General features: G+C 42.8%; 2 protein-coding genes across 4 annotated transcripts in view; both read right to left on the bottom strand.

Moving 5' to 3' along the window:
* Nucleotides 1–902: 902 nt before the first annotated feature.
* LOC147132803 (putative transcription factor ovo-like protein 3) lies at nucleotides 903–17,780 on the bottom strand. Of its 2 annotated transcripts, XM_086013255.1 has the most exons (4): nucleotides 17,208–17,780; nucleotides 16,828–17,039; nucleotides 16,526–16,715; nucleotides 903–4,373 (listed from the first exon to the last, which is right to left on the bottom strand). In XM_086013255.1, the coding sequence occupies exons 1-4, from the start codon at nucleotides 17,290–17,292 to the stop codon at nucleotides 4,057–4,059; spliced, it is 804 nt and encodes a 267-aa protein (XP_085869381.1). In that variant the 5' UTR covers nucleotides 17,293–17,780; the 3' UTR covers nucleotides 903–4,056. The 2 variants fall into 2 exon arrangements, 1 of the variants encoding a protein (XP_085869381.1); XR_015081921.1 differs by lacking the exons at nucleotides 16,526–16,715; nucleotides 16,828–17,039; nucleotides 17,208–17,780 and adding exons at nucleotides 6,967–9,270; nucleotides 10,418–13,001 and having other exon boundaries at nucleotides 4,254–4,373.
* A 1,218-nt stretch (nucleotides 17,781–18,998) lies between these two features.
* The window catches only part of rexo2 (RNA exonuclease 2), a 52,842-nt gene continuing 45,381 nt past the window's right edge, over nucleotides 18,999–26,459 (bottom strand). For both annotated transcript variants that reach the window (XM_086057177.1, XM_086057178.1), the window contains one exon: nucleotides 18,999–19,401. In XM_086057177.1, coding sequence (XP_085913303.1) covers nucleotides 19,320–19,401 — 82 coding nt within the window. In that variant the 3' untranslated portion in view covers nucleotides 18,999–19,319. The remainder of the gene's footprint in view (nucleotides 19,402–26,459) is intronic.

Here is a 26,459-nt window from a genome sequence, read left to right on the forward strand (position 1 = left end):
GTTGGGACCCAGTAAGATTTTTTTTACGTTTTCAAACAATATTATTATTTTAATATTATTACAACATACAAAAATGACAACAATTAAACTTGTTCTCAACATAAATCAACATAATTTCCAAGGGAGCAGTAGTTAGATAATATGACTCAAGTAGAAGTAAAAAGTACTCCATCCATCCATCCATCCATTGTCTATACCGCTTATCCTCACATGGGTCGCGGGGCGTGCTAGAGCCTATCCCAGCTGTCTTCGGGCAGTAGGCAGGGGACACCCTGAATTGGTTGCCAGCCAATCGCAGGGCACACAGAGACAAACATCCGCACTCACAATCACACCTAGGAGCAATTTAGAGAGTCCAATCAACTTACCATGCATGCTTTTGGAATGTGGGAGGAAACCGGAGTACCCGGAGAAAACCCACGCAGGCACGCAGGGGAGAACATGCAAATTCCACACAGGGAGGCCGGGATCGAACCCACGACCTCTGAACTGTGAGGTGGACGTGCTAACCAGTCGACCACTGTGCCGCCTAAAAAGTAGTCATCCAAATAATTACTTGAGTAAAAGTAAAAAACTACTCAAGTACTGAGTAACTGTAGTTTTTATTTTTTTAAAACAACCATTCAATCAGACGAAAATACAAAATAATCATCTTCAGGCAAATTAAAGTTAATCCAATCAATAAAATGAATTACATTTAATTGAACTTAAAATAATCTTAAAGTAAATTCACGTACTTTAAAGAGCAGTCCCATGTGGTGAGTAGTTATGAACGTACAACATTTTCCAATACAAAAGGATTTTTTGTGGAACTCAATTGAATTGGTAAATTTTCTATCACAAAATCACAAACAAGAAGGAGCTACAAGCCTCCTAGTTTTTTAAATATATAGGTAGGGATGCAATACCACAATCAGTCTCTATAAATAGTCCATGATTTAAGCCAATTTATTTTCAAGGTCCCATTGAGGCAATCAAAATCGTAGAATAGGATCTTGTCGTATGTCTTGAAGAGTTGCATGCTGCAAGCAGACCAGGAGTAATGTATCCATGCTTTCATCTCCAGTAGACTTGATTATTGTAATGGTCTTCTTGCTGGTCTCCCTCAAAAGAGCATCAAGAGCATCAGTGGTGCCCAATAAGTCTGTTTGTTTTACTCATTTGCTAGCGATATTAGCAATAATAGCGTTACGTGGCGGGGATGCTAGCTTGTGCATGTCTTGTTTTATGTTCATAAAATCAGCCAATTTAACACGACGTGCTGCCAACTGTACTGCTTTATTAAACTTCTCTATATTAACTACTACATCACACATAAAACAACAGAACATATCACTCACCTGTAATATGAGCCAAACACATTCGTGTGCACTTCAGGGACCACTTGAAAAACATAAACTCGAAAAATATTACAGTGCATTTAATATTTGCGTTACGCCACGGAGACAACTTGGAGGATGGCAGTTGGCGCGGCACGGTCCGAAGCGGCCCGCGGCCCGATGGTTGGGGGCCCCTGCTCTAAACAATAAAAAATTTTATGTGGTGCCCCTAGAGGCGAGCAGGAGTAATGAGGCATTTCTCACGGTTGCAATTAAATACCTCCAGTCTTTCGAGTGATTCCTATTATTGCTACACAGCGTTGATGGACACCTCCTACCTCCCGAGATGCCGGATGGTGGACCAGAAATTGATGGTGGACCAGAACTTCTCAAAGCTGTTTGCAAGTAATTCTCAATGGCCTCATCAAACTCCTCCATGTCTGAATTTTTACCTCAGCGACCACCAAAGCTATGTTTCACTTGGCCAGCTGGTATTTGTAGACATACCGCTTGAGCGTAAGAACTGGTGTATGCTGATTTTCGTGCCAACGCAAGTCTCAATGCGCTTGTTTCGGAATTCGGTTAATGTCTGCGCCATGTTGCGCGTTTCGGCATACCAAGCCTCGCGCAGCTGACAATTTGGTGGCTGAAAGTATACTGAACTTTACTTCTGCTGGAACCAGGTCTAAGTATCGATGCAGGTGGTGTGACGTGATTTTGGTGAATTTGATCATGGTGCATACAGTGAGATTCTGAGCTCGATGGACATGTGTGGAGGATGCCATCATATTTCATTCATGCGAGTGAAAGTTTAGTCGGACTCGCCGATGAACGGCCGTTTAAAAGTAGAGGCGGACCGGTCTATAGACGGGTAAAAAATGTTCCCCATAGGAAAGATGACAGATGACGAACGCTCAATTTTTAGTAAAATGGCCAGATCTGCTTGTTACTAATTATCATGAAGATTACTAGTTTTAAGCAGAGTTAGCTACAGTATAATGAAGCCAATTATCAGTGCTGGGCATTCCGTCCCCGAGGCGAAACGGTCCGTCCCTCCGTCCCGGTCGAACGCCCATTCTTGGGACAGAGGACGGGGGATGACATGTTTTAAAAAAGGGACGGACTAAGCTAGGGGGAGGTGGATTTTAGTCTGTCCCACTAATCGTCCCTCATGCATGTGACGTGGTAGGGAGGCAGCCAAAGCTCATCTCAACGAAATGGGAAAACAACAAACATTGCCTCCGAACACTTCAAACGTGCCACTAGTTACCCAACTGCGTCTACTTACTTGCATTGGGAACGCCACGGCGGGAACGCTGTGCACTGCACACATTTGGTCCGTACATAGGGAGGGAGAAAAGGAACAAGGAGAAGAACAAGGAGAAGAACAATGAGACGAAGAAAGAGAAGAAGAAGGAGCGCTGCCGTTTGACCATGGGTGCTTCGTGCTTCGTTTCACAACAGAGGCAAACCATGACAATAGATAGCACTGAAAATTAATACCAGTTTAATTTAAAAAAAATCTTTTTTTTAACAGCAAAAAAATACAGCTTGTTTAAAAAAAGGACTGTCAGTACAACAGAGGCTCTTTACTATAAAATCAGGTGTGGTGCATTTTACAAATCTACTAAAAATCATTCTATAAACCACTGAAAACTAAAAATACCACAAAACATTACTTTTTTCCTCCTCAAATGTATGCTCAGGCAAATGGATTCAAGTCAAAGGCTTATAAAACAAACTGCATGTTGTAGTACAAATTCAAAAAGCAACATTACAACATTAATTTAAAAAACAGTGATAAGATGGAAGTGATCATATACTAAATATCAAGAAGACTGTTAAAGTGGAAGTCAACGCAAACATTTTTTTTCCAGAATATGTTCTATGCAAGCCCACCAGTTGAAACAGGGCATTCTGATAAATATTGCGTTTGTGGAATATGTGTTAATCCACTTGTTTTTAGCCATCACTGGGGGCAGCCATTTTGTCTTCTGTCGATTGAAAATGACATCACAACTGCTCACAACGACCAATCACGGCTCAGACTCAGAAAACAGGTCAGCCGTGATTGGTAATGGCCGCCCCCAGAGATAGCTAAAAACTAGTGCATTTTGCTGCTTAAAGAAGCCCCGGGCAAGAAATTGACCTTGATAAAAAATTTTCACAACTCTTTTGATGGAACATTGACTTACAAGTATAGTGAATGGGACTTCATGCCCTGAGGGTGTCTGTATTGTTTTTACTGGCACTAAGCAACTTTGAGGAGGATGGGATCAACCCTGGCACACAAAAAAATACAAATGTCCTGAATTGCTTTACGCCATACTCACTTCCTCCTTTCGCTATAAGGACGGCTCAGGATTTCACGATGCTATGCGCTGGCACGCATGGGAAATGTGGTTGATTTTTGTCAAAACACTACCGCTTTTGTCCACATGGCGCCGCCATAATGAACAAAAACTGACATGACACAGTGTTGCTTTAAATTATATTCCACAAACGCTAAATGAATCAGAATGCCGTGTTTCAACTAGTGGGCCTGCTGGGAACACATTCTTGAAAAAAATATGTTTGGGTTGACTTCCACTTTAAGAAAAATAAATAAATAAACAAAATAAGCATGTTAATATGTGCTTACCTAAATTAGTAATTGGTCTCCAGTCCAAGCAACGATCGTTATTTCCATTTGTAAATCAGCATATAAGATTACAACAAATTGCACACAAAAGAGGCCTTACATGTAAAATGCAGAGTACACCAAATAGGGGCTGGCTTCATCATGTTCAGATGCAAAATAGTTGCAGTTTTGTGCCTTATGGTGATAGTACCTGTGGAGAGCAGGACTGCTGGGATGGCATTGTCTTAAATGGAAAAAGTAGTCATTAGGGCAACTTGCTGTGTAACCGCAATCTTCACACACAAAGATCTTCGAACGTCTCTGGCGGTAAGCATACTGCTCATGAATGCCATGAATCTTCTTCATATGGGATTCCAGAGAGCAACGTTGTGTGAATGCCTTCTCACAAAGCTCACACTTGTAGGGGCGTATACCTGCAGTGAAAGCAAAATCATGCTTTTATTTCCAGAAGAATGTGTTTTTTGTTGCACAAATGAATTTATGGCTATATTTATGACGATTTAAGTTTTCAAACAACACTGCTTGTGACTCAGACATAACAACGTTAATAAAAGTTACCACTGCCTTCTACAATTACAAGAGATGCTCAAAGGGATGACCATTCACTTCCAGACATTTCTTCAGTAACTACTGCTTGGGTAACGTTGACCTAAGTGTCCAGTCGGATTGCTGCACATGTTTCAATTTCTTGGATCTTGTCGGTTTCCTGCAACACGTTGGCAGGAAGGGCAAGCGATTACACTGGTGGCCCTTGGGTATTTTGAACATTGAAGTGAAAGGTTGCCTGTCAAGTAAGTATGACATCTTCACGATTCAAAGATCTCTGTTTTTTGGAGGTGGAGCTAAGGGTAGTTTGTTGTTGGTAGAAAGTGACGAAAGGCTCATCTCAAGTCTTTTAATTGCAATGTTCCTAGCTCCTCTCCCTCAAAAATTGAAAGCGACCCATAAGTTGTTCTCATGCCACCATATTTAGGAGTGTCTCATTTGTCTTAAACGTGCATCGAGGTTCGAGGACTGCACATCGAGGAGGTTCCAATGGGCTATCTTAAAGTGGAAGTCAACCCAAACTGAGTTTTTTCAAGAATATTTTCTATGCAGGCCCACTGGTTGAAGCAAGGCAATATGATTAATATGAAATATGAGTTAAGCAGCAAAACCCACCGATTTTTAGCCATCTCAGGGGGCCGGCATTTTGTCACTTCTGTCGACTGAAAATGACATCACAACTACTCAAGGCTTAGGTAACGACCAATCACGACTGACCTGTTTTCTGAAACTGAGCCGTGATTGGTTGTTAACTGAGATGACTAAAAACGAGTGTATTTTGTTGCTTAACTCATATTCCACAAACACAATATTAATCAGAATGCTGTTTTCAACTAGTGCATAGAACAAATTCTTAAAAACTTAGAACTTGTTCTTAAAAACATATGTTTGGGTTGACTTCCGCTTTAAATCGAACAATATCTGATGTATCCTCTGCAGATTTTTTTTATAGCTCCTTGATGGTGATAATCGGCATCTACCAGCTGGACCGTTAACAATGCAGGACTTCAAATTAAATAGTTAAACCATGTTTTTGTCACTTCTCGATTGTTATAGTTTGACTATACATATTTTTCTGAGTGTCTGTTCTATTTGGAGCAGTACTTGATACCAAAATGACTTGATTGCACTGTCTAATGGTAGCCAGAGGTGGGCGCAGGTCCGTCAGTCCATCACTGACGGCCGCCCGTTTTGTTGACTCTTAACAATAGACAGGAAACGTAAAAAAAAAAAAAAGACAGACTAAGCACAGAAGAAAGCGGGTTTTTGTCCGTCAGTGTAATCGTCACAAACCTGGTCAAGTACCAACGGACCTCACAGTCCGTCACTGACGGACGTCCGTCTTGCTGTTGAGTGACGGAAACGCGCCTCAGCTCTTTCGCATGTGTTTGTTATGATGGCACTCTTACTTGAGTAGACGGCATTGAATATACATGTACAGTAGGTGGTGGTATGCATCAAAGAGAGAGTCAAGAGTAAGACAGGCCGGAAAGGCAACAACTAATTAATGAACTAAAAGGTAATAAAGTAGCTTTGAATACAGAGACAATTTTACACAGAAGTTCTTGTCAGTTAAGTTATACATTTCTATTTTAGTTTTTGGAAAAGGTAGGGTTAGGAGGTTGTGAAACAGTATTTTGCAGCCCCACACTCCATATAAGAAGGTTTCAGTAATGCACCAAAAATTGTTTGCCAACCGCTAAAAGACCGGCGAGGAAGATGACTGCGAATAAGATGAAAAAGACAATGACGATGCCAAAGAAAAAGCATTAATTTATTGTCATGGCAACTTTATTTGATTTGCACAAGGACTACCAAGCATTTTAATCCACCAGGATTGTTTGGCAACAATGCGACAATGGAAATTTGGTTTAAGCAAAATTTTAAAGTAAAACTTTAAAGCAGGCTCCCACTTAACAGTTCAATAGATTAGCAAATAAGTGTAGGCTATGTGAAATGTAGATGAGTGTAGACACCGACACAGTATGATCTAGATAAAGCTTTTCTAGATTGCACTCCATCCATTTACCATATTAATCAAATAGGTTCAGATAATGGATTGACAGATGACGAACGCTCAATTTTTAGTAAAATGGCCAGATCTGCTTGTTACTAATTATCATGAAGATTACTAGTTTTAAGCAGAGTTAGCTACAGTATAATGAAGCCAATTATCAGTGCTGGGCATTCCGTCCCGGAGGCGAAACGGTCCGTCCCTCCGTCCCGGTCGAACGCCCATTCTTGGGACAGAGGACGGGGGATGACATGTTTTAAAAAAGGGACGGACTAAGCTAGGGGGAGGTGGATTTTAGTCTGTCCCACTAATCGTCCCTCATGCATGTGACGTGGTAGGGAGGCAGCCAAAGCTCATCTCAACCTACTCAACGAAATGGGAAAACAACAAACATTGCCTCCGAACACTTCAAACGTGCCACTAGTTACCCAACTGCGTCTACTTACTTGCATTGGGAATGCCACGGCGGGAACGCTGTGCACTGCACACATTTGGTCTGTACGTAGGGGAGGAGAAAAGAAACAAGGAGAAGAACAAGGAGAAGAACAATGAGACGAAGAAAGAGAAGAAGAAGGAGCGCTGCCGTTTGACCATGGGAAATTTGAAACCTGAATGCCGCGACTTTTCGGTGCTTCGTTTCACAACAGAGGCAAATCATGACAATAGATAGCACTGAAAATTAATACCAGTTTAATTTAAAAAAATCTTTTTTTTAACTGAGCAAAAAAATACAGCTTGTTTAAAAAAAGGACTGTCAGTACAACAGAGGCTCTTTACTATAAAATCAGGTGTGGTGCATTTTACAAATCTAATAAAAATCATTCTATAAACCACTGAAAACTAAAAATACCACAAAACATTACTTTTCCCTCCTCAAATGTATGCTCAGGCAAATGGATTCAAGTCAAAGGCTCATAAAACAAACTGCATGTTGTAGTACAAATTCAAAAAGCAACATTACAACATAAATTAAAAAAACAGTGATAAGATGGAAGTGATCATATACTAAATATCAAGAAGACTGTTAAAGTGGAAGTCAACGCAAACATTTTTTTTCCAGAATATGTTCTATGCAAGCCCACCAGTTGAAACAGGGCATTCTGATAAATATTGCGTTTGTGGAATATGTGTTAATCCATTTGTTTTTAGCCATCACTGGGGGCGGCCATTTTGTCTTCTGTCGATTGAAAATGACATCACAACTTCTCACAACGACCAATCACGGCTAAGATTCAGAAAACAGGTCAGCCGTGATTGGTTCAGATAATGGATTGACAGACTGGCGGACCTTTGACGTTTACTGATGGAAGGCAGCGATGACGGAAGCGTGGTTAAAATTTCATGACGCACTTACTCACCGACGATTATAGTTCGCTTCGTCTTGAAAAAAATGACGGACTGACGGATGACGGGTGGGGGTCCAGGCCACTGACGGATGACAAATGACGGACGGCAAACTTTTGTAAAATGCCCACCACTGATGGTTACTACCATGAATCAAATACCAGTTTCTAAGGTTTGTAGTACCATAATTCAGCTGCCATTTCTCAGATGCATTTGGTCACGTTAAAAAAAAAAAACTTTGATCGTTCTACATAGTATTTAACATTCAACGTAATGCATAAGCAACATTGCTACATTTTTTTTTTAACATATTAACAAGTCATTCCAAATATGCACTTCCACACATTGGGGGAGGAGGGGGTGACAGAGTTGGGACAGACCTTGCACTTGTTTTTGTATCTGCAAAATTGTGAAGAATAACAGTGTTGATATTTGACTTTAATTTAATCCCACTTGAAACATAAAAGCAACAAATGTACATTTATATGGGCACTATGTTTTACTATTCATGATTGCAACTGGACTGTTCTGGTTGCAGTAAGCCCGCCGCACACCGAGCGATACTGACAAACCGGACTAGACTCTTGCACGTGCTGGGCTCGGCAACTACTTTTTGTGGTTGGGCCACTGGTTTTGCAGCAATTAAAATCTTGAATCGCCATTGCGCGGTGTGGCAATGTTGCGATGTACAGCCAATCAAAATGCATGAGACCCAGCCAGCCGCTGCCAAGCCATACAAATACATTATTAGGGGTGGGAAATTTTTGAGAACCTCACTATTCCATAACAATTACGATTCAAAACAATTATTAATGCATCTTTAACTGCTGTAAATTGATGCACTTTTTCACAACACCCATTCCTTTTTTCCCCACTGAGTAAGCAACACAAAAAGTTCAATTCATTTCCATTATATTTTATTAAACTAATGGAAGAGCGCGAAAACTGGAAAGTCATACGAATTGTGCAACACAGTATTCAATCCCTGAGTTACAAATCAAATTACTCATTCTGTATGTGCAGCTCAACATTACATTCAATATTCAGCCAAATAAAAACGCTGCAAAGAGTTACTTAAATGTATAATTCTGTACCTATGGCTCAAGTGTATTTTCAAACTGAAAAAAAAAAATGGCCCCAATTTACATAGATATGATCTTGACTTCAGACTAAATGCTTGGAACAGAATCCCTTTGACAAAGCATACATCATTTTTCAAGTGATTTCAACAGGCCAATGCTGCAAAAACAAACACAAAACAAAAAGCCAATATAAAATTTCTATGTTCTTGTGTAAGAACAACACTTGATCAACATGTTCAGATTATAGTGTGCTCTGCAGTGAAAATATTTCCTGCAAAGTGGGAGGGGGGGTCGGTCCTCTTCCTCTTGCTGATCTTGCTGTAGCTAAACAGAGAAGAACATGTGAGCAGAAAAGGTTCCAATGTTTATATTAGAGATAGACCGATATTCTTTTTTCAGGGCGATACTCATTATTAGTAGTCAAGGAGGCCGATAACCGATATTTGGAGCCGATATTCATTTTCAGAGAAAAGGAAAATATCTGCATCAAAGTCGAAAGAAAAATGTACTCTTAACTTTGTTGTAACGTCTTTAACTCTTTCATGCATAGTGGTCACTACAGTGAACAGCTATTTAAAAGTTGCTTTCGCCTATATTAATCAATCTAAATTAAAAAATATATTTTTAACCCTTTCATGCATTCATTATGATTTAATGTTATTTAAAATATAAATATATTTTTTAGTTTAATTAATATAGGCGAAAGCAACTTTTAAATAGCCGTCCACTGTAGTGACTACTTTGCATGAAAGGGTTATGCATGTTTATTGAGCAATGTTTCAAGTCTGCTTAATGGTGATTTTTTTTTTTTTAATCATTATTACAAGAAATTTTTGACAATATGCATCTCTGTTATAAAATTCTAACAAAAAAATTCAGGGGGCACACCCAGGATTGTCAGCATGTCTTAAAAAGGATAAAGGAAAACTTAAAACTTAAACAATAGCTCTATGTAGTTTTATTGATTTATTATCGGCCAGCGGAGTTTTAAAAAAGGCCGATGCCGATATTCGTCAAAAAGCCAAATATTGGTGCCGATAATCGGCCAGGCCGATAATCGGTCCATCCCTAATTTATATCATAACTTCATTCACTTACATTATATTTGATCAAAGTGTAAGATTAAAAAATCTTGGATTATATGTGTGTACACTCTAAAAACTGTTGGGTTAAAAACAACACAATTTGGAGTCAAAAATGGACGGATCCACTACTTGGGTCAATTTGACCCAACTTTCTGGGTTGTTTTGTGGTGAAAGTGGACTCACCGACGGACGCCTTGTTTAAAGTTAGAGGCAGACCAGCCTCGGGTACTATATTTTCCCCCTGGAAAAAAAGGCGAATGACGGACGACGGAAGGGTACCCACGCTGCAGACGGATGACGAATAACGGCCACTCAATTTTTAGTAAAATGCCCAGCTCTGATAAGCACAGAGTAACATTTTACTGAAAATGAAATTGCAGAATTACCTCTGGTAGCACCCGCAGTCACTCTGCCATAGGTGTCATCTCCCTCCTCTGACGAAAAGGGCAGGCCTTTAAACTAAGGGTCGAGGAGCAGCAGCTGTGTGAAGAGTTTGCTTCTCCTGCTCACTACTGTATTTCTTGCCAAGGCCCTCATGTATGGCCATCTTTATTTCCTTGACCAGTGTAGACACCCCAGGACTGTCCTTTTTCTCATCGAGGAGTTTAGCTTGCAAAGAAGCAACCAGAGAAATAGAGGGGCTGCTCTCCTCTGACACGAGAAACCGCAATGGCCTTCTTAATTCGCTTTGCCTTTTCCAACGAAGCTGGCAGCTTTCGAATTGCTTCCTCGATTTTTCTCTGGTCGGTCACGTTACTGGTAGCCGCAGCAACAATATCTAGCTGTCTCCCCGACTCCTCTGTTGTTTCTCATGTTCATTGTGTTGTCTTTATTTTGCTTCTGCTGTCGACATTGTAGAATCCAAAGCGTTTCCTTTTAAATTAGAAGGATTTTTTTGGATCTCGGTGCGAGGTGGGTGGTGGCAGTCATCCATGTTTGTTTTCCTCTGTGTGTGTCGGCGTGTTCGCTCCAGGTGCGCATCCCAAAGTATCCCAGAGATGATGGCAGAGCTGCAAACATTTACAGATTGTCTGTATTTTGTTAGGGAAATCACTGAACGCTAACCAATAATACTGATTGTTACAGATATTTTCAAAAATCCTAGGTCAAATAATTGCATAAACAGGTTGAAAACGAGCAAAAATATTTCAAAGATAATCGAGATGTATATGTTTGACAATATTGCAAACACGGTGTCGTACCGCCGGTAGTCTCAAGTGTCGTAGTGCTCACGCATTCGCAGTGGAAGCTGGCAGACGAGTCCGCCAAAAGCTAAGGATTTGAGGCTAACCCAGATTGCCCCCCTAACCTTAATAGATTCGTATCAACGGTGAGAAACAAGGGCAGTGACACAATGTGAAGCTTCATCGCCAAATAATTAAGCCCAATAATGCTCAGGCAACAACTGTATGCTAACGAAAACTTAATTCATCATAAAATAACAAACATCATGACACTCCACGGTACCTGTGTCTTGTGATTGTCGTAATTGTTGTCCGCAGAGATGGGCATTACGTCCCAGGGATGGAACGGGACGGAGGGAGGGACATCCATTTTGATGAGAAGTCTTTTAAAAAGGACTGACTGCGTCAAGTACTGGCTGACGTGTTGGGTTCTTGTAAAAAGCAAGACCTCTATTCTCTTCCGCGATGCCACGGATCAGCCAACTCTAAGTCTGCACAACACTGTAGAGTACTTTTTCATGTGCGTTCCCTACCTGCAGTATTGGTCTCACAGGCATAGTCTTTCCTCTAGTGGACGCCCATTTCACTGATGAGGAAAAAAGTGCTGAGCAATTCTGTTTTGCACAAACCTTATCCCTTTGCATGCAAAGTATGTCCTTGTCTGGGACATCTCTAGACTGTAAAAATCCACCCAAACCTGATGGGTCATGCCAGCTCCGCCTACACTGAAAACTATGACCCGGAAGTGGAAGACGTTCATTGTCCTCTTAAAATAACATTGCGTTATTTTGCAATTATTATTTTTATTGCAAAATAACGCAATAAACGATATTGCCGGCCGGTAAGTTGATGTGCATAGGAAATTAGCACGCTAATGAGCTTGAAAACATGTCATTCACAGACACTTTTTTTTTCTGGGAGGCGGGGCGGGCTCGTACAGACTGAATGTAAGGACGGAAGCACTTTAGAAGGACAGATGGGGTCGGATGATTATTATTTTTATGAATAAGGATGGAGGGACGAGGAGGGAAGGGTATCCAGGTCGCGGACGGACGATGGAGGACAGATCAGCAAAAAAGGGTAAAGTGCCCATCCATGGTTGTCGGACTATGCTGGCTTATTGAAGCATAGATAAAGGTGAGTGTAAATAACCATAAACATATCTTTGCCACAGCAGTAGTGATTTTATTTTATTTTGAAATTTGCATTGAAAATTGTTACTTACGGTTTTAAGTAATGTGCTTTTGTTTTGAGTGCGCACCTCCTGTTTGTTGCAGTTTACACACACACAAGCTAGACAGCTTAAGTACACCTAAGAGTTTGATCCGGAGCCTTAGCAAACGTTCATTTCTATACTGGCCGCCCCTCTGAAGAGGCAAAATGTGTGGATTTGATATATATTTGTATTTGTGTTTGTAAATATTGAGTGTAGAATGTGAAAAATGTTTTCTAGTTGTTTGCATATGTTTTGAAATGTATTTCAGCTCTTACAGTGATTAGGCCACGAATGATTACACGGTTATGGATAACTGTTGCTCAAAAAATAAGCGCCACAAAAAATCATGAGTAAAATCTCATCCTTGTTCAGAGAGCATGCTACATTCAGTGATATTTCAAATCATCCATTATCCGAACCGCTTATCCTTACGAGGGTCGCGGGCGTGCTGCAGTCTATTACGGCGATCTTCGGCAGTAGGTGGGGAACTGGTTGCCAACCAATCGCAGGGCACATATAGGCAAACAATTATTCATACTCACAATCACACTTGGGGACAATTTAGGCTGTTCACTTACCCTACCATGAATATTTTTGGAATGTGGGAGGAAACTGGAGTACCTGGAGAAAACCCACCCAGGCACGGGGAGAACACGCAAACTCCACACAGGGACGCCGGCCCCCAAATTCGAAACCCGACCTCTGCACTGTGAAGCGGACATGATAACCGTAATCATTTGTTTGATAACTGTAATCTTTTGTCTGATCACATATGGACAAAAAAAATCCAATCTGGGTCCGATTTGCCTGCAGTGTGAACCTAGCCTAATACACGCATAGAACGTGACATGCTATTCCACCCTTCTGCAGTCTTTTTTTCCTGTGAAGAACCCAGGGTTATTTGGTTATTATTTATTTCACAAAGAATGTTATTATATATTTCCTGACTTTATTTTTTCTGTGACGAACCCAGAGAAGGTTAATAGTGTTATTTCTTGGCTTTTTATTCTGTGAAGAACCCAAAAGGGTTATTTGATTTTTATTGATTACATAAAGAGTGTAATTTTATTTCACAAATAGTGTCACTCATTTCCTGACTATTTTCTGTGACAATCCCAGAGAGGGTTATTTAATATTATTTGTTTCGTAAATATTGTTATTTATTTCCTTAATAGTGTTATTATTTTTTTCCTGATTTCTTTTTCTGTGAAGATCCCAGAAACGGTTATTAATATTTGGCTATGATTGGCTTTCTGGAAAACACATCAGGGTGTACAAATTACAGCCAGCCACTTTTTTTTTGCGGCCCGCAGCATAGACTCAAATGGACATTTGATACTGCCCATGTCATTGGCCTGCATTTACTGCAGTGCTTACTTTCAATACTAGGGGCCAAGGCAGGGGCGGAGCCATGGCCTATGCCTATGGCCCACGCCTGGGTGTGCACAGGCCCACCGAGATTGACAGATTGCCCACCCAGTGAGATTTATGAAAAAAATATATACATTTTTAATTTTTTTGTAAATTTTCAAATTATTTTTGAATTTGTGTTTCGTTATGTTTTTTTATTTTGTTGACTATTAAGAATGGCATAATTGTGGTTGTCTAAGGAAGATCTGAACTTCATATTATCCAGTTTGTCATTTTATGTGAATATACGATGTGTCGGAACAGGAGGATTGTGCGAAGTGAGAGAAATATTCAGGCCCACCCTGATTTTTCCAGGCACACCCATTAGCCACATTCTGGCTCCGCCCCTGGGCCAAGGCAGGAGAAGAGTAGAAGTTTGTTCTCATCTCTCCATTCTTCGATTTCATCTAATCACATCATTCAGTAGGGACCCTTGCCTCATCAAAATCCTGAAAAAAAAATTGACTTTTTTCTTTGTTACCTAGTTGGGTTTGTTTTTAACCATACAGTATATGCAAAAAGAAACATTATAGCTTTGAATACCCTTATCTACATTTATGGGTTGTTTTAGTGTGTTAAAAAAAATAGAAGGTGACAAAGTGACCTTGGAAGAAAGAGTTCGGACACCCGTGGATTAAAAGAAGCAGCAAACCAGTTATTGTGGATGAAATCGTCAGAACTTGTCCGTGAATTTTAATTCTATTAGCGTTCTATACAAGTGACAGCCCATTACCATTACCATTTTAGTTTTTATTAACTTTACTCTGAATTTCTCACAGGGTTATTTTTAACCAGTATTAAATATCAAACCTATTAATGTGAATGAATTTATTTTTAATTTTCTTTTCACTGCATAGGTTACAATTTCACTTCAGAGCTTTATTTTTCTTTTTTCAAACACTGTGAAAATACATTTAATTTACACATGAATTTAAACGAGTAAACACAAGTTTTTCCCACTGATGGGCTAACCTAACCTGGTGTATAGATATAAAACAAAGCAGCAACTTGGAAACCCAATTCGGAATAGTAACAGTGTGAACTCAAACACTTGAAAATGATCATAGGTATCTGCCTATTCATGCCATAATTATATAAAAATGTTAACTTTATTTTTCTTTTTATTAATAAAGAGGAAGTCATCGCAAACATTTTTTTTATAAAGAATATATATGCAAGCCAGCTAGTTGAAACCGGGCATTCTGATAATATTGCGTTTGTGGAATAAGTCTTATTCTACTCGTTTTTAGCCAACTCTGCGGGCGGCCATTTTGTCTTCTGTCGACTGAAAATGCCATCACAACTGTTTGCAACGACCAATCACGGCTCAGATTCAAAAAACAGGTCAGCCGTGATTGGTCGTTGTGAGCAGTTGTGATGTCATTTTCAGCCGACGGAAGACAAAATGGGCGACCCCCGAGATGGCTAAAAATGAGTGCATTTTGCTGCTTAATTTATATTCCACAAACGCAAAATTAATCAGAATGCCGTGTTTCAACGTTTGGGTTGACTTCCGCTTTAAGAAGACTGTTTTTGGACTTTTCACGTAAGCACAATACAATGAGAATGAACAAGATCTGCGCAATATTTTCTGAATTTAAAAAAATCTGTGCAATCCCTTCATGTAAATAATCACACTACTATCATATCATAATATAGACATTCTCCCAAATGTGAATAATTGTATGTTCTGTAAATAGATGTTTGTGTGTGCGTGCCTTTTTATGTTGTGGGCTTACATTTGTATACCCAACACTGCAAATTGTGAGATGCCTAAACTGAGTTTCTTTCTTCCTGTGACAGTGACAATAAAATTCTATTCTATTCTATTCTATTCCAGTGTTTCTCAACTTTTATTGAGCCATGGCACATATTTCACATTGGATAAAAAAATCTCACGGCACACCACTTAGCAAAACGATTCACAAAAAGTGACTATACACGGTCATTTTGTACCTTTTGTCATCTAGTGGAAGAACATTTTATTGTTTTGCCTGTTACCATATATGGTTGGCATAAATTAACGAAATAGTTTTTCTTTTAATTAGAAAATATATATATTTTGCCAAAATAATTGGCATTGGATACTTTCTCGCGTCACACTAATGTGCCACAGCACACTGGTTGAGAATCACTGGTCTATTCTTTTCTTTTCTATTCTCACCCACTTCCTTCTTGACTGTCAAGCTATGGTTTTATGGTCTAATAAAAGTGATATAGTACAATACATTATACTGCATGCAGAGCCTCAAAAATCGATATAAGATGGCAGTTTTCCATCACAGTGTTTCGAAGATCACGTCGCTCAGTGTGCGGTGGGGGTCGGCAACTGTTTCTTGTTTTTCTGTGATGGTCCATTCCAAGTTGGGTTGACCCGCGTTGTGTAGTGTGTGGCGGGCTTTAGAAGATATTTCACCTCTCATCTGAGCAGGCTTCATTAGTTCATGCATCAGGCTGAATAGGATAGCGCTAGCTGGGCTTGAGTTGTCCTATCTAGACACTTCAAATCTAATCAGGACAATTCCGTTGCGGTTGATTCAATACCCCAAGAATAAAATGAGCTGGATTCAGGAGAATATTCAAAGGCATACAATGCAGAACGTTCAAATGAAGTCAACAACTGTGTGCTCTGAAGTGATGGATAGTGTTTTGGGTGTATTCAATGACATACGCTCATTCCTCACCTGTGTGTGTACGCATATGCCTCTTTAGGTCAAAAGTATCATTAAATCCTTTGCCACAAAATGGACAAGGGTGTCGCTTTACCAAGCTATGACACTTCATGTGGCGAATCAGTATGCGCTGCAGGGGGAACATCTTGTGGCACACAGAGCACACAAAGCTGCCATCACCAGGCAAATTGTGGGCTTGGGGCTGGTAGAATGAAACAAAGCTCTTCATTAATATGATACAGTGATTTTCCATTCTTTTTGCTCCTCTGACAGCAGTGTTGAGATTCACTGGATTGAGAAAACCATGACCTTACCTTTGCTTTGCCTACTAGTTCCAGTGCAGTGGGGTCATAGAAGGAGCCCTGAAGCATTTGTGTGGATCGCTCATGCATGTGGTCAACATGTTTTCCTCCGGCTTCTGACAATTTCATTTGAATTGCTGTCTCGCATTCTAAAGTCGATTGTGGCTGGGGCACTGTGGCCCACTCTTGAGAATCAAAACTCCACGATCTCATCTCCTTACTCACTACAGGGGATGAAATGAAGAATAATGTCATTACTCTATAAAACAAACATAAAGAAGTGTAAGTGTCAGGGCAGAATTACACCATTTTATTAGCATGTCTTTTCATGGTGATTGACTAACCCATACATTTGATTTCTGAAACCAAAATTTAAGACATGAAAATCTTACCATCTGTATTATTTTCTCTCCACTTTTTCCATTGGTAGGCTCGAAAAACTCCACATTTCTTTTTCACAAGGAAAGACCTAGGCATTCTGGAGGCTTTTTAGATGTTCACAGTCTTCAACGCAAATGTCAAGTTTCTGCTATAGAGTTGTTAGAGATAATCCTTCATCTTGCCTCTCCACACCAAATCTTAAAACAACCTGCCAATCCAATAAAAATCCCGGGACTCATTTGAATAACACTCTCTGGCAATGTTGAAAACTCTGGAGAGTGGTGAGAGTTGATGCTTGTTTTGACTGGAGTGCACCTGTGTTCACTCTATGCGTATGTCAACTGGTCCTCTACATGTTTTGCATGTCAGGTACTGAGAATCCGAGAAGCTTTGCATTGAAGTGCCTCTTGACATGCAAATGTTGGTCTCTGACTAAACCCTATGTGAAAGAGGAGTGGCTCAGGAAGAAGCAAAGAGATTATTATCATTATTAACATTATTTATTATTATTGTGACTATTATTTTAAGATGTAAACCACAAGCAATTTACAAAAGCTACTTTTGAAATTTGCTGCATTTTGGAAGTAATTGTTTTCCCATTTGTGCCCCCCCCCCCCCGCCCTATAATTTTTGTAGGACATGTCAATACGTGTTCACATCATATTAAATGTGACCTTAGTCCGTCTGGTGTGTGAACCAAATGCGTCCCTGTGGAGACACATGCGCAGAACAAAAGACAAAGTCACTCACAATGCAGTATTTACAGAAGTAAATGGGGTCCAGCGTGTTGGTGGGGCTTATATATCATATCTGCAGTGGAGTGATTCGGGAGGAAGGTAAAATAGAGTATTTTGGGGAAGTGAGGCGAGGCTTTTCGTTCTCATTTCTCATGGAGACGTCACTAAAGATAACGTCATGTTATTGCCGCCCGTAACAAACGAAACATCTATGTGGCTGAATTATTACTTTATGTTTCATGTTTCAATATGAACTCAGTAATGAACGTTACTCAAAACATCTTTGCAGATTCACGGACAGTCAAACAGTCAATCTCCCTCCCAAGCAGTGTGTCAAACCGCCTGCGTGAAGCACATATGATGACATCAATGTCAGATGTATGTGTCATGGCTGTTCAGACTGCGGTCGAATTGCAAAAATTACGATACGTATCCAATCTCGGACCACATATGTTCCAGGTCTGATTTGAAAAAAATCGGAATTGAGTCACATACACAGGAGGTAATGTGAGACATTTTTTACATTTCACCCCCTCTAAGCAAGCTAAAGTGATGTATCACTAAAATTAACAAATTTTACATTAATTTAAGATGTTTTCTAATAATGATAAGTATCAGAATGTTTGCTGGAGTCAAGACAGTGAAAATATGATCATATAAAAAAAATGCAAAAGTGTCACATTTTACCACCTAGAGCTGGGCTTTTGACTCTTTTTTTGTCGGTCCGTCCTCCGTCCGCAACCTGGGTACCCTTCCCTCCTTGTCCATCTGTCCTTATTCATAAAAATTATCATCCTCCGACCCCGTCCGTCCTCGTGTGTTAAAGCGCTTCCGTCCTTGCATCCTTGCGTCTGTCCCTGGGACGGAATGCGCCGCCGTAGTAGAATCAGAGGGTGGCAGCAGAACTTGCGCCACCGGAGCAGAGATGGCGCAGAGTCATAGGGCAGCCACAGGGCTTGCATTTGCCAAGGCATCAGGAAGGTTTTAAAATATATAATAATATAGCTACGTTTTAACATCATTAGTGCATGAAAGGGTTGAGTACAAACAATTACAGAGAAGAAATACTTCAATACTTGCCACCTTTGGTCTTCTTTAATTCTTCACTTAATAAGAAAAGCAAAATGAAACAAATCTCAGGTTTAAAATGAATACCTTAAGTTTACCTGTAATTTTGGATGCATACAGGACATGGTATATAAATTTCTAACTAGAAGGTAAGCTCCCTTTTATGAAGCATTCACTTTTTGAATACAGAAAAAAGTAACCTCACTAAGTATTTCTCATTATTAATAATTGTTCAAAGATTTGGCTGCCGATAAGAAGGCTCTCTGAACTTGAAGGTTTACAAATTATTGTTACTGCTGCAAGGTTATTAATCTTGGGCTATTTCTCAATAGTGGCTTTGAAGATGCTGGCTCTGTAGTACTGCAGCTCTGTTATGCTCTCCCTGATGTCCTCCAAGGCTCTGAAAGAGAAAATAATAAGTTTCTACTTATTGAATGATCCTCAAAAATGTGAAATGGTCTTTCACTTATATAGTGCTTTTCCACCTATTAAGGGCCTCAAAGCGCTTCATTGAGTTCACATTCACCTACTGATGGCGCAGCATCAGGAGCAACTGGGGATCCATTATCTTGCTCAAGGACACTTCAACATGGTTACAAGAGCCGGGGATTGAACCCACAACCTCTGGGTTGGAACATGACCACTCTACCACTGAGCCATACTGCCCCCACAAGACTTAACCATCCTTGATACAGGACACTAACATATTTTCACACTTCACTCCTTGTTGCTGTTAGAGGCCCGTTCGCACAGCGCTGCTCCATTGGGTGTTGAGTTTTATAACCCCAATCTGTGTGTTGGCAGTTGAAATCACCTGCATAGATGGCGGGTGCATGTACAGATGGGAGTGACGTAGCAGACAGCTCAGATTGTGGTGGTTTGTACACATTTACGACTGATGTCTCCTGGACTTTTGTGACCAGCCATTCGATGTTGGAGCCTGGCTGACCAGCTTCAGCTACGACCAGCTACGATTTCAGACCGTATGAAGGTTGCCAAACCGTGTTGCTTGCTGTGGGTGAACCCAGCTAGATGGAACCCGGGGATCTTGAGGATGTTGTTGGATGTGCAATGAGTCTCCTGCAGAAGCAGAACCTCTGCCGCCGCAGGTGACGTAGGATTTCAAGTTTTGCGGTGGTAAGGCCCTCGACATTGATTTGAACAGGCCTCGGTTTTCAACGGTCGGGATGACTGCTTGTCCGCTGTTCCTTGGTCGGCCAGCTCGACGTTTGTTTGGTGACATTGGTTTCACAAGTTGGTCTTGCACCATCTCATTCTACTCACAGAGGAGGCCACGTGAAGGTTGTTGTCTTCTCCCCCCCGGGTGATGCCGTCTTACATGTGATAGCATGTTAAGTGATCGCGGTGACCGTCTACGTCCCACCAGCTGCCAGCAGCGACACAGCCTGTGATGTCTTGACTGCAGCAGTGAGCAGGCTACAAACACAGCACCCAAATGCCCTGGTACTCATCTCTGGTGACTTCAATCATGCCTCCCCTTCCTCCTCTCTGCCTTCATTCACACAGTATGTCACCTGCCACACCAGAGACAATAAAACACTGGACCTTTTCTATGCCAACACCAAGGAGGCATACACATCACTGCCCCTCCCCCCGCTGGGCAAAGCTGATCACAACCTGGTGGCTCTCCAGTCTGTGTACAAACCTCTGGTCCGCAGGCAGCCAGCTGTGACCCGCACGGTTCAGAGATGGTCTGGAGAGGCCGAGGAGGCCTTAAAGGACTGCTTCAGCACAACTGTGTGGGAAGTATTCAGCGATGCTCACGGGGAAGACATTAGTAGTCTAACGGACACTGTTACAGACTATATAAATTTCTGCATGGAGAACACCATACCCACCAGGACAGTAAGGTGTTTCTCCAACAACAAACCCTGGATCACACCAGACATAAAAGCTCTCCTGAAGGAGAAGAGGAGGGCTTTTGCGTCAGGCAACATAGAGGAGCGGAGGACTGTGCAGCGCCAGCTGAGGAGGAGGATCAGAGAGGGGAAAAGGTCCTACAGGAAGAGGATGGAGGAGCAGCTGCTGCAGAATAACGCCAGGGGAGTCTGGAGGGGCCTGAAGACCATCTCAGGCCACGGACAACCCAAGACCCGGACTGGGGGGGACCTGCAGTGGGCAAATGAGCTAAATCTCTTTTTCAATAGGTTCGATCAGATGCCTGCCTCCACTCAGTCTCTCCTGCTGCAGTCTCCACCTACTCCTCCTGCTGGGCGTGTCACCCCCTCCCCTCTTTTCTCCACAGTCTCCAGCTCCCAGCTACACCAGATAGCCACCACTCCTTCCTGTCCAGCCTTGGCCTTCACAACATCTCAGGTGAGGAACCAGCTGAAGAAGATGAAGGCGAGGAAGGCAGCAGGTCCAGATGGCATCAGCCCCCAGCTCCTCAAATCCTGCGCAGACCAGCTGTGTGGAATTGTCCAGCACATGTTCAACCTGAGCCTGAAGCTGGGCAGAGTCCCCCAGCTATGGAAAACATCCTGCCTGGTCCCGGTGCCAAAGACCCCCCACCCGAAGGAGCTCAACAGCTTCAGACCAGTGGCGCTGACGTCTCACCTGATGAAGACCCTGGAGAGACTGGTCCTTGTCCACCTGCGCCCCCTGGTGAGCTCCTCAATGGACCCACTCCAGTTCGCATACCAGCCTGGCATCAGTGTGGATGATGCCATCATCTACCTCCTCCACACTTCACTCTCCCACCTGGAGAAGGCGGGGAGCACTGTGAGGATCATGTTCTTTGATTTCTCCAGTGCTTTCAACACCATCCAGCCCACCCTACTGGGAGACAAGCTGGAGCGGGCGGGGGTGGCGCACCACCTCACCACATGGATCCAGGACTACCTCACAAACCGGCCACAGTATGTGAGGACACAGGACTGTGTGTCTGACGTGCTCCTCTGCAGCACGGGGGCCCCACAGGGAACTGTCTTGGCTCCCTTCCTGTTCACCCTCTACACCTCGGACTTCAACTACAACACCCCTACCTGTCACCTGCAGAAGTTCTCTGACGACTCTGCGATTGTCGGCCTCATCACAGGTGGAGATGATCGGGAGTACAGAGAACTTACTCAGGGTTTTGTGGACTGGTGCCAGCAGAACCGCCTCCTGATCAATGCGGGGAAATCCAAAGAAATGGTGGTGGATTTCGGTAGGCGCCAGCACTCTTCACCTGCACCAGTGAATATCCGGGGAACAGATGTTGAGAGAGTCTCAACTTACAAGTACCTGGGTGTTCATCTGAACAATAAACTGGACTGGTGCGACAACACAGACGCCCTCTATAGGAAGAGTCAGAGCAGACTCTTCCTACTCAGGAGACTGAGGTCTTTTGGGGTTCAGGGGACACTCCTCAGGAACTTTTATGACTCGGTGGTTGCATCGGTCATCTTCCAGGGAGTGGTCACCTGGGCAGGCGGCGTCTCGGCCCGGGACAAGAAGCGGCTGGACAAACTGGTCAAGAGGGCCGGCTCTGTCCTGGGCTGCTCCCTGGACTCTGTGGACTCGGTGGGGGACAGGAGGATGTTGGCCAAGCTGTCATCAATGCTGGGCAACCCGGACCACCCCCTCCAGGGCACCCTAACAGCACTCCACAGCACCTTCAGTGACAGACTGTTACACCCTCGCTGTGCAAAGGAGAGATTCCGCCGTTCCTTCTTGCCTGCTGCTGTCAGACTCTTTAACAAGAACATTGTGTAGTCTCTACAAACTGGCGGACATTAGTGCAATTGTGCAGTCCTGCACCTGAGCTCATATCGTGCAATACCCAATATTCCCCACTACTGTAATACCGTGCAATACTCAACATTCCCCACTACTGTTAGTCTAGTTTTATTTTTATCCAATGCTGTTCCTTACATTTCACTACAGCACTGCAGCACTGTCACTTAGAGTATTTTTTCCTCTGTACTATGTACAGGCCGAAATGAGTGTTCCTCATATTTTTTATGTAGATGTAGGTTGGTGTGTATACACATGTGTATATACACATGTTACTGCGTATATCTACATAGGTTTGATTCTAAATGTTTGCCGTCAATGTTATACATTAATGGCCACATTATGCCGCCGCCCCTGTGTGACCTATATCTTTGCTACTGTAACAATGAAAATTTCCCCACTGTGGGATCAATAAAGGCATTCTTATTCTTATTCTTATTCTTACCTGCAACATACTTTACAGATGTCGAACAACGCCGACACTCAGTTCTTTTTCGATCCAACACTCGCACTCCATCGCCGTCGTTTTCAAATGGGAAGCCGAAATGTTCCCACACAGCTGATTTGTACAGGGCAGAAGGCTCCTCTTGCTCCGTACGTATTCCTCGTATGACTGCGTGCACGAACCGTGAAGCCCGAACCGGGACGGGATGGGGCGAATACAAAAACCGTTACACCCCTAGTATATATGTATGTATGTATGTATGTGTGTGTATGCATGTATGTATGTATTAGGGCTGCACGATGTTGGAAAAAAATGACAATGCGATTTTTGGGGGGGTTGCGATATATATTGCGATATTAAAAATTGAATTTTCACCAGATGACTTGAATAGTTTTGTTTGGGAATAATTAGGTTAACTCACCATGACATCATTGTATTCATATAATAGCGTTTAATCCAGATTATGGTGGTTCATCTCTTAATGATGATTGCTGTATATAAAAGGGATCACAGAGGTCATGTCTCTGTAAAATAATAGATTATTTAACATTGTATTTCACACTTCAATGTAAACAGCAGATACTTGTGAGGATAACATATCTGGACACTTGTGGAGTCGGTGGTGCACCACAGAACTTGCACCAAGGAAACGATTTTGGACCTTGGACTCTTGCACTTTTTCCCTTAGTGTTGACCTCACCTACGTAGTGCGTTTTTATTTTTTTGAGACTATTTTATCTTGTTTTTTGACTTTTTGAATATAGTAAACTGCATATGGACTCACGGGCTAGCTCGCATACACCTATCTTACGCCGCCGGCAATAGCCTAGCTTGGGGCTAAAACAGGCATATTAAAATGCCGACAGACGACAGCGGCGAACAGAAAACCATGCTGGAAAAGGCAAATAAAACGATCTCTGACCTACGGGACATCGTCATCGGCGACACTCACTGGTGTCGTCCTCGGCTGCCGCTCGGCCTCAGCGGCACCATTTTGGACAGCGGGGTCGGGAATCTTCCCACGGCGGTGAGTCTCCTGGCGTTCCCTCTTCACATCACCCACCAACCACCGTCATAATCGGCAACAGCACCATTAGACGCACTCACTACCCCGGCAGTATCACCCGCTGTTTTCCCGGAGCCAAAGTCATGGACATAGTTGACATCCTGCCCGGCGTTCTTCACTCTCTTCCACCATCCATAACCGGGCTCATTGTTCACGTCGGGACGAATGAAACAATACGTCGACAGTCGGAACTGACAAAGACAGACTTACATGCCCTCTTTGCCCTGCTAAGCACCTGTGGTCTGTCAGTTTGGGTGAGCGGCATTTTGCAGACGCTGTCGCGCGCGGTCGAGCGCTTCAGCCGCCTTTTAAGCCTTAACACATGGCTACTACGCACTTGTGCCCACCTTCATTTAGCTTTTATTGACAATTTTAACTTAATCTGGAATCGTCGGTCGTTTTATCAGCTGGACGGTGTGCATCCAAATCCTTTAGGCTGCTATATTTTAGCTGCTAAGATCCACCATGCCGTCAATAACTCCACTCCCAGCTGACTCTCGATGACGACTAATCACCCAGCACCTGTTCCCGCTTCCTCACACCACAATAACAATTTCACTACAGCCACCGACAGACCAATCTCAGCTGCTCACACCACCACTCTCCTCACCGGCTCTCCCTGCAGGCCCCCATTAGCATCACCACCACCGGTCAGCTTCCCCATCCAAACTATCACTGGCAGACGCCTCAGCATGAACAAGCCCCCCTTGGGTACCCTTTCCTAATATGGTTCCTCTGTGCCTTGTCATAAGATAAGATAAGATAAGAATGCCTTTATTGATCCCACAGTGGGGAAATTTTCAGTGTTACAGCAGCAAAGATATAGGTCACACAGGGACGGCGGCATAATGTAGCCATTAATGTATAACATTAGCGGCAAACATTCAGGATCAAACCTATGTAAATATACGCAGTAACTTGTGTATATACACACCAACATACATCTACATAAAAAGTATGAGGAACACTCATTTTAGCCTGTACAGAGGAAAAATACTCTAAGTAAGTGACAGTGCTGCAGTGCTGTAGTGAAATGTAAGGAACAGCATTGGATAAAAATAAAACTAGACTAACAGTAGTGGGGAATGTTGAGTATTTCACGGTATTACAGTAGTGGGGAATATTGGGTATTGCACGATATGAGCTCAGGTGCAGGACTGCACAATTGCACTAATGTCCGCCAGTTTATAGAGACTACACAATGTTCTTGTTAAAGAGTCTGACAGCAGCAGGCAAGAAGGAACGGCGGAATCTCTCCTTTTCACAGCGAGGGTGCAACAGTCTGTCACTAAAGGAGCTGTGGAGTGCTGTTAGGGTGCCCTGTAGGGGGTGGTCCGGGTTGTCCAGCATTGATGACAGCTTGGTCAACATCCTCCTGTCCCCCACCAAGTCCACAGAGTCCAGGGAGCATCCCAGGACAGAGTGAAATGTGTCCTGACCAGTTTGTCCAGCCGCTTCTTGTCCCGGGCCGAGACGCCGCCTGCCCAGGTGACCACTCCCTGGAAGATGACTGATGCAACCGCCGAGTCATAAAGGTTCCTGAGGAGTGTCCCCTGAACCCCAAAAGACCTCAGTCTCCTGCGTAGGAAGAGTCTGCTCTGACTCTTCCTATAGAGGGTGTCTGTGTTGTCGCTCCAGTCCAGTTTATTGTTCAGATGAACACCCAGGTACTTGTAAATTGAGACTCTCTCAACATCTGTTCCCCGGATATTCACTGGTGCAGGTGAAGAGTGCTGGCGCCTACCGAAATCCACCACCATTTCTTTGGATTTCCCCGCATTGATCAGGAGACGGTTCTGCTGACACCAGTCCACAAAACCCTCAGTAAGTTCTCTGTACTCCCGATCATCTCCGCCTGTGATGAGGCCGACAATCGCAGAGTCGTCAGAGAACTTCTGCAGGTGACAGGTAGGGGTGTTGTAGTTGAAGTCCGAGGTGTAGAGGGTGAACAGGAAGGGAGCCAAGACAGTTCCCTGTGGGGCCCCCATGGAGGAGCACGTCAGACACACAGTCCTGTGTCCTCACATACTGTGGCCGATTTGTGAGGTAGTCCTGGATCCATGTGGTGAGGTGGTGGGCCACCCCCGCCCGCTCCAGCTTGTCTCCCAGTAGGGTGGGCTGGATGGTGTTGAAAGCACTGGAGAAATCAAAGAACATGATCCTCACAGTGCTCCCCGCCTTCTCCAGGTGGGAGAGTGACGTGTGGAGG

The sequence above is a fragment of the Filicampus tigris genome, chromosome 17 (assembly GCF_054856515.1).
Source record: "Filicampus tigris isolate MCC_2025a chromosome 17, RoL_Ftig_1.0, whole genome shotgun sequence".
Lineage (NCBI taxonomy): Eukaryota > Metazoa > Chordata > Actinopteri > Syngnathiformes > Syngnathidae > Filicampus > Filicampus tigris.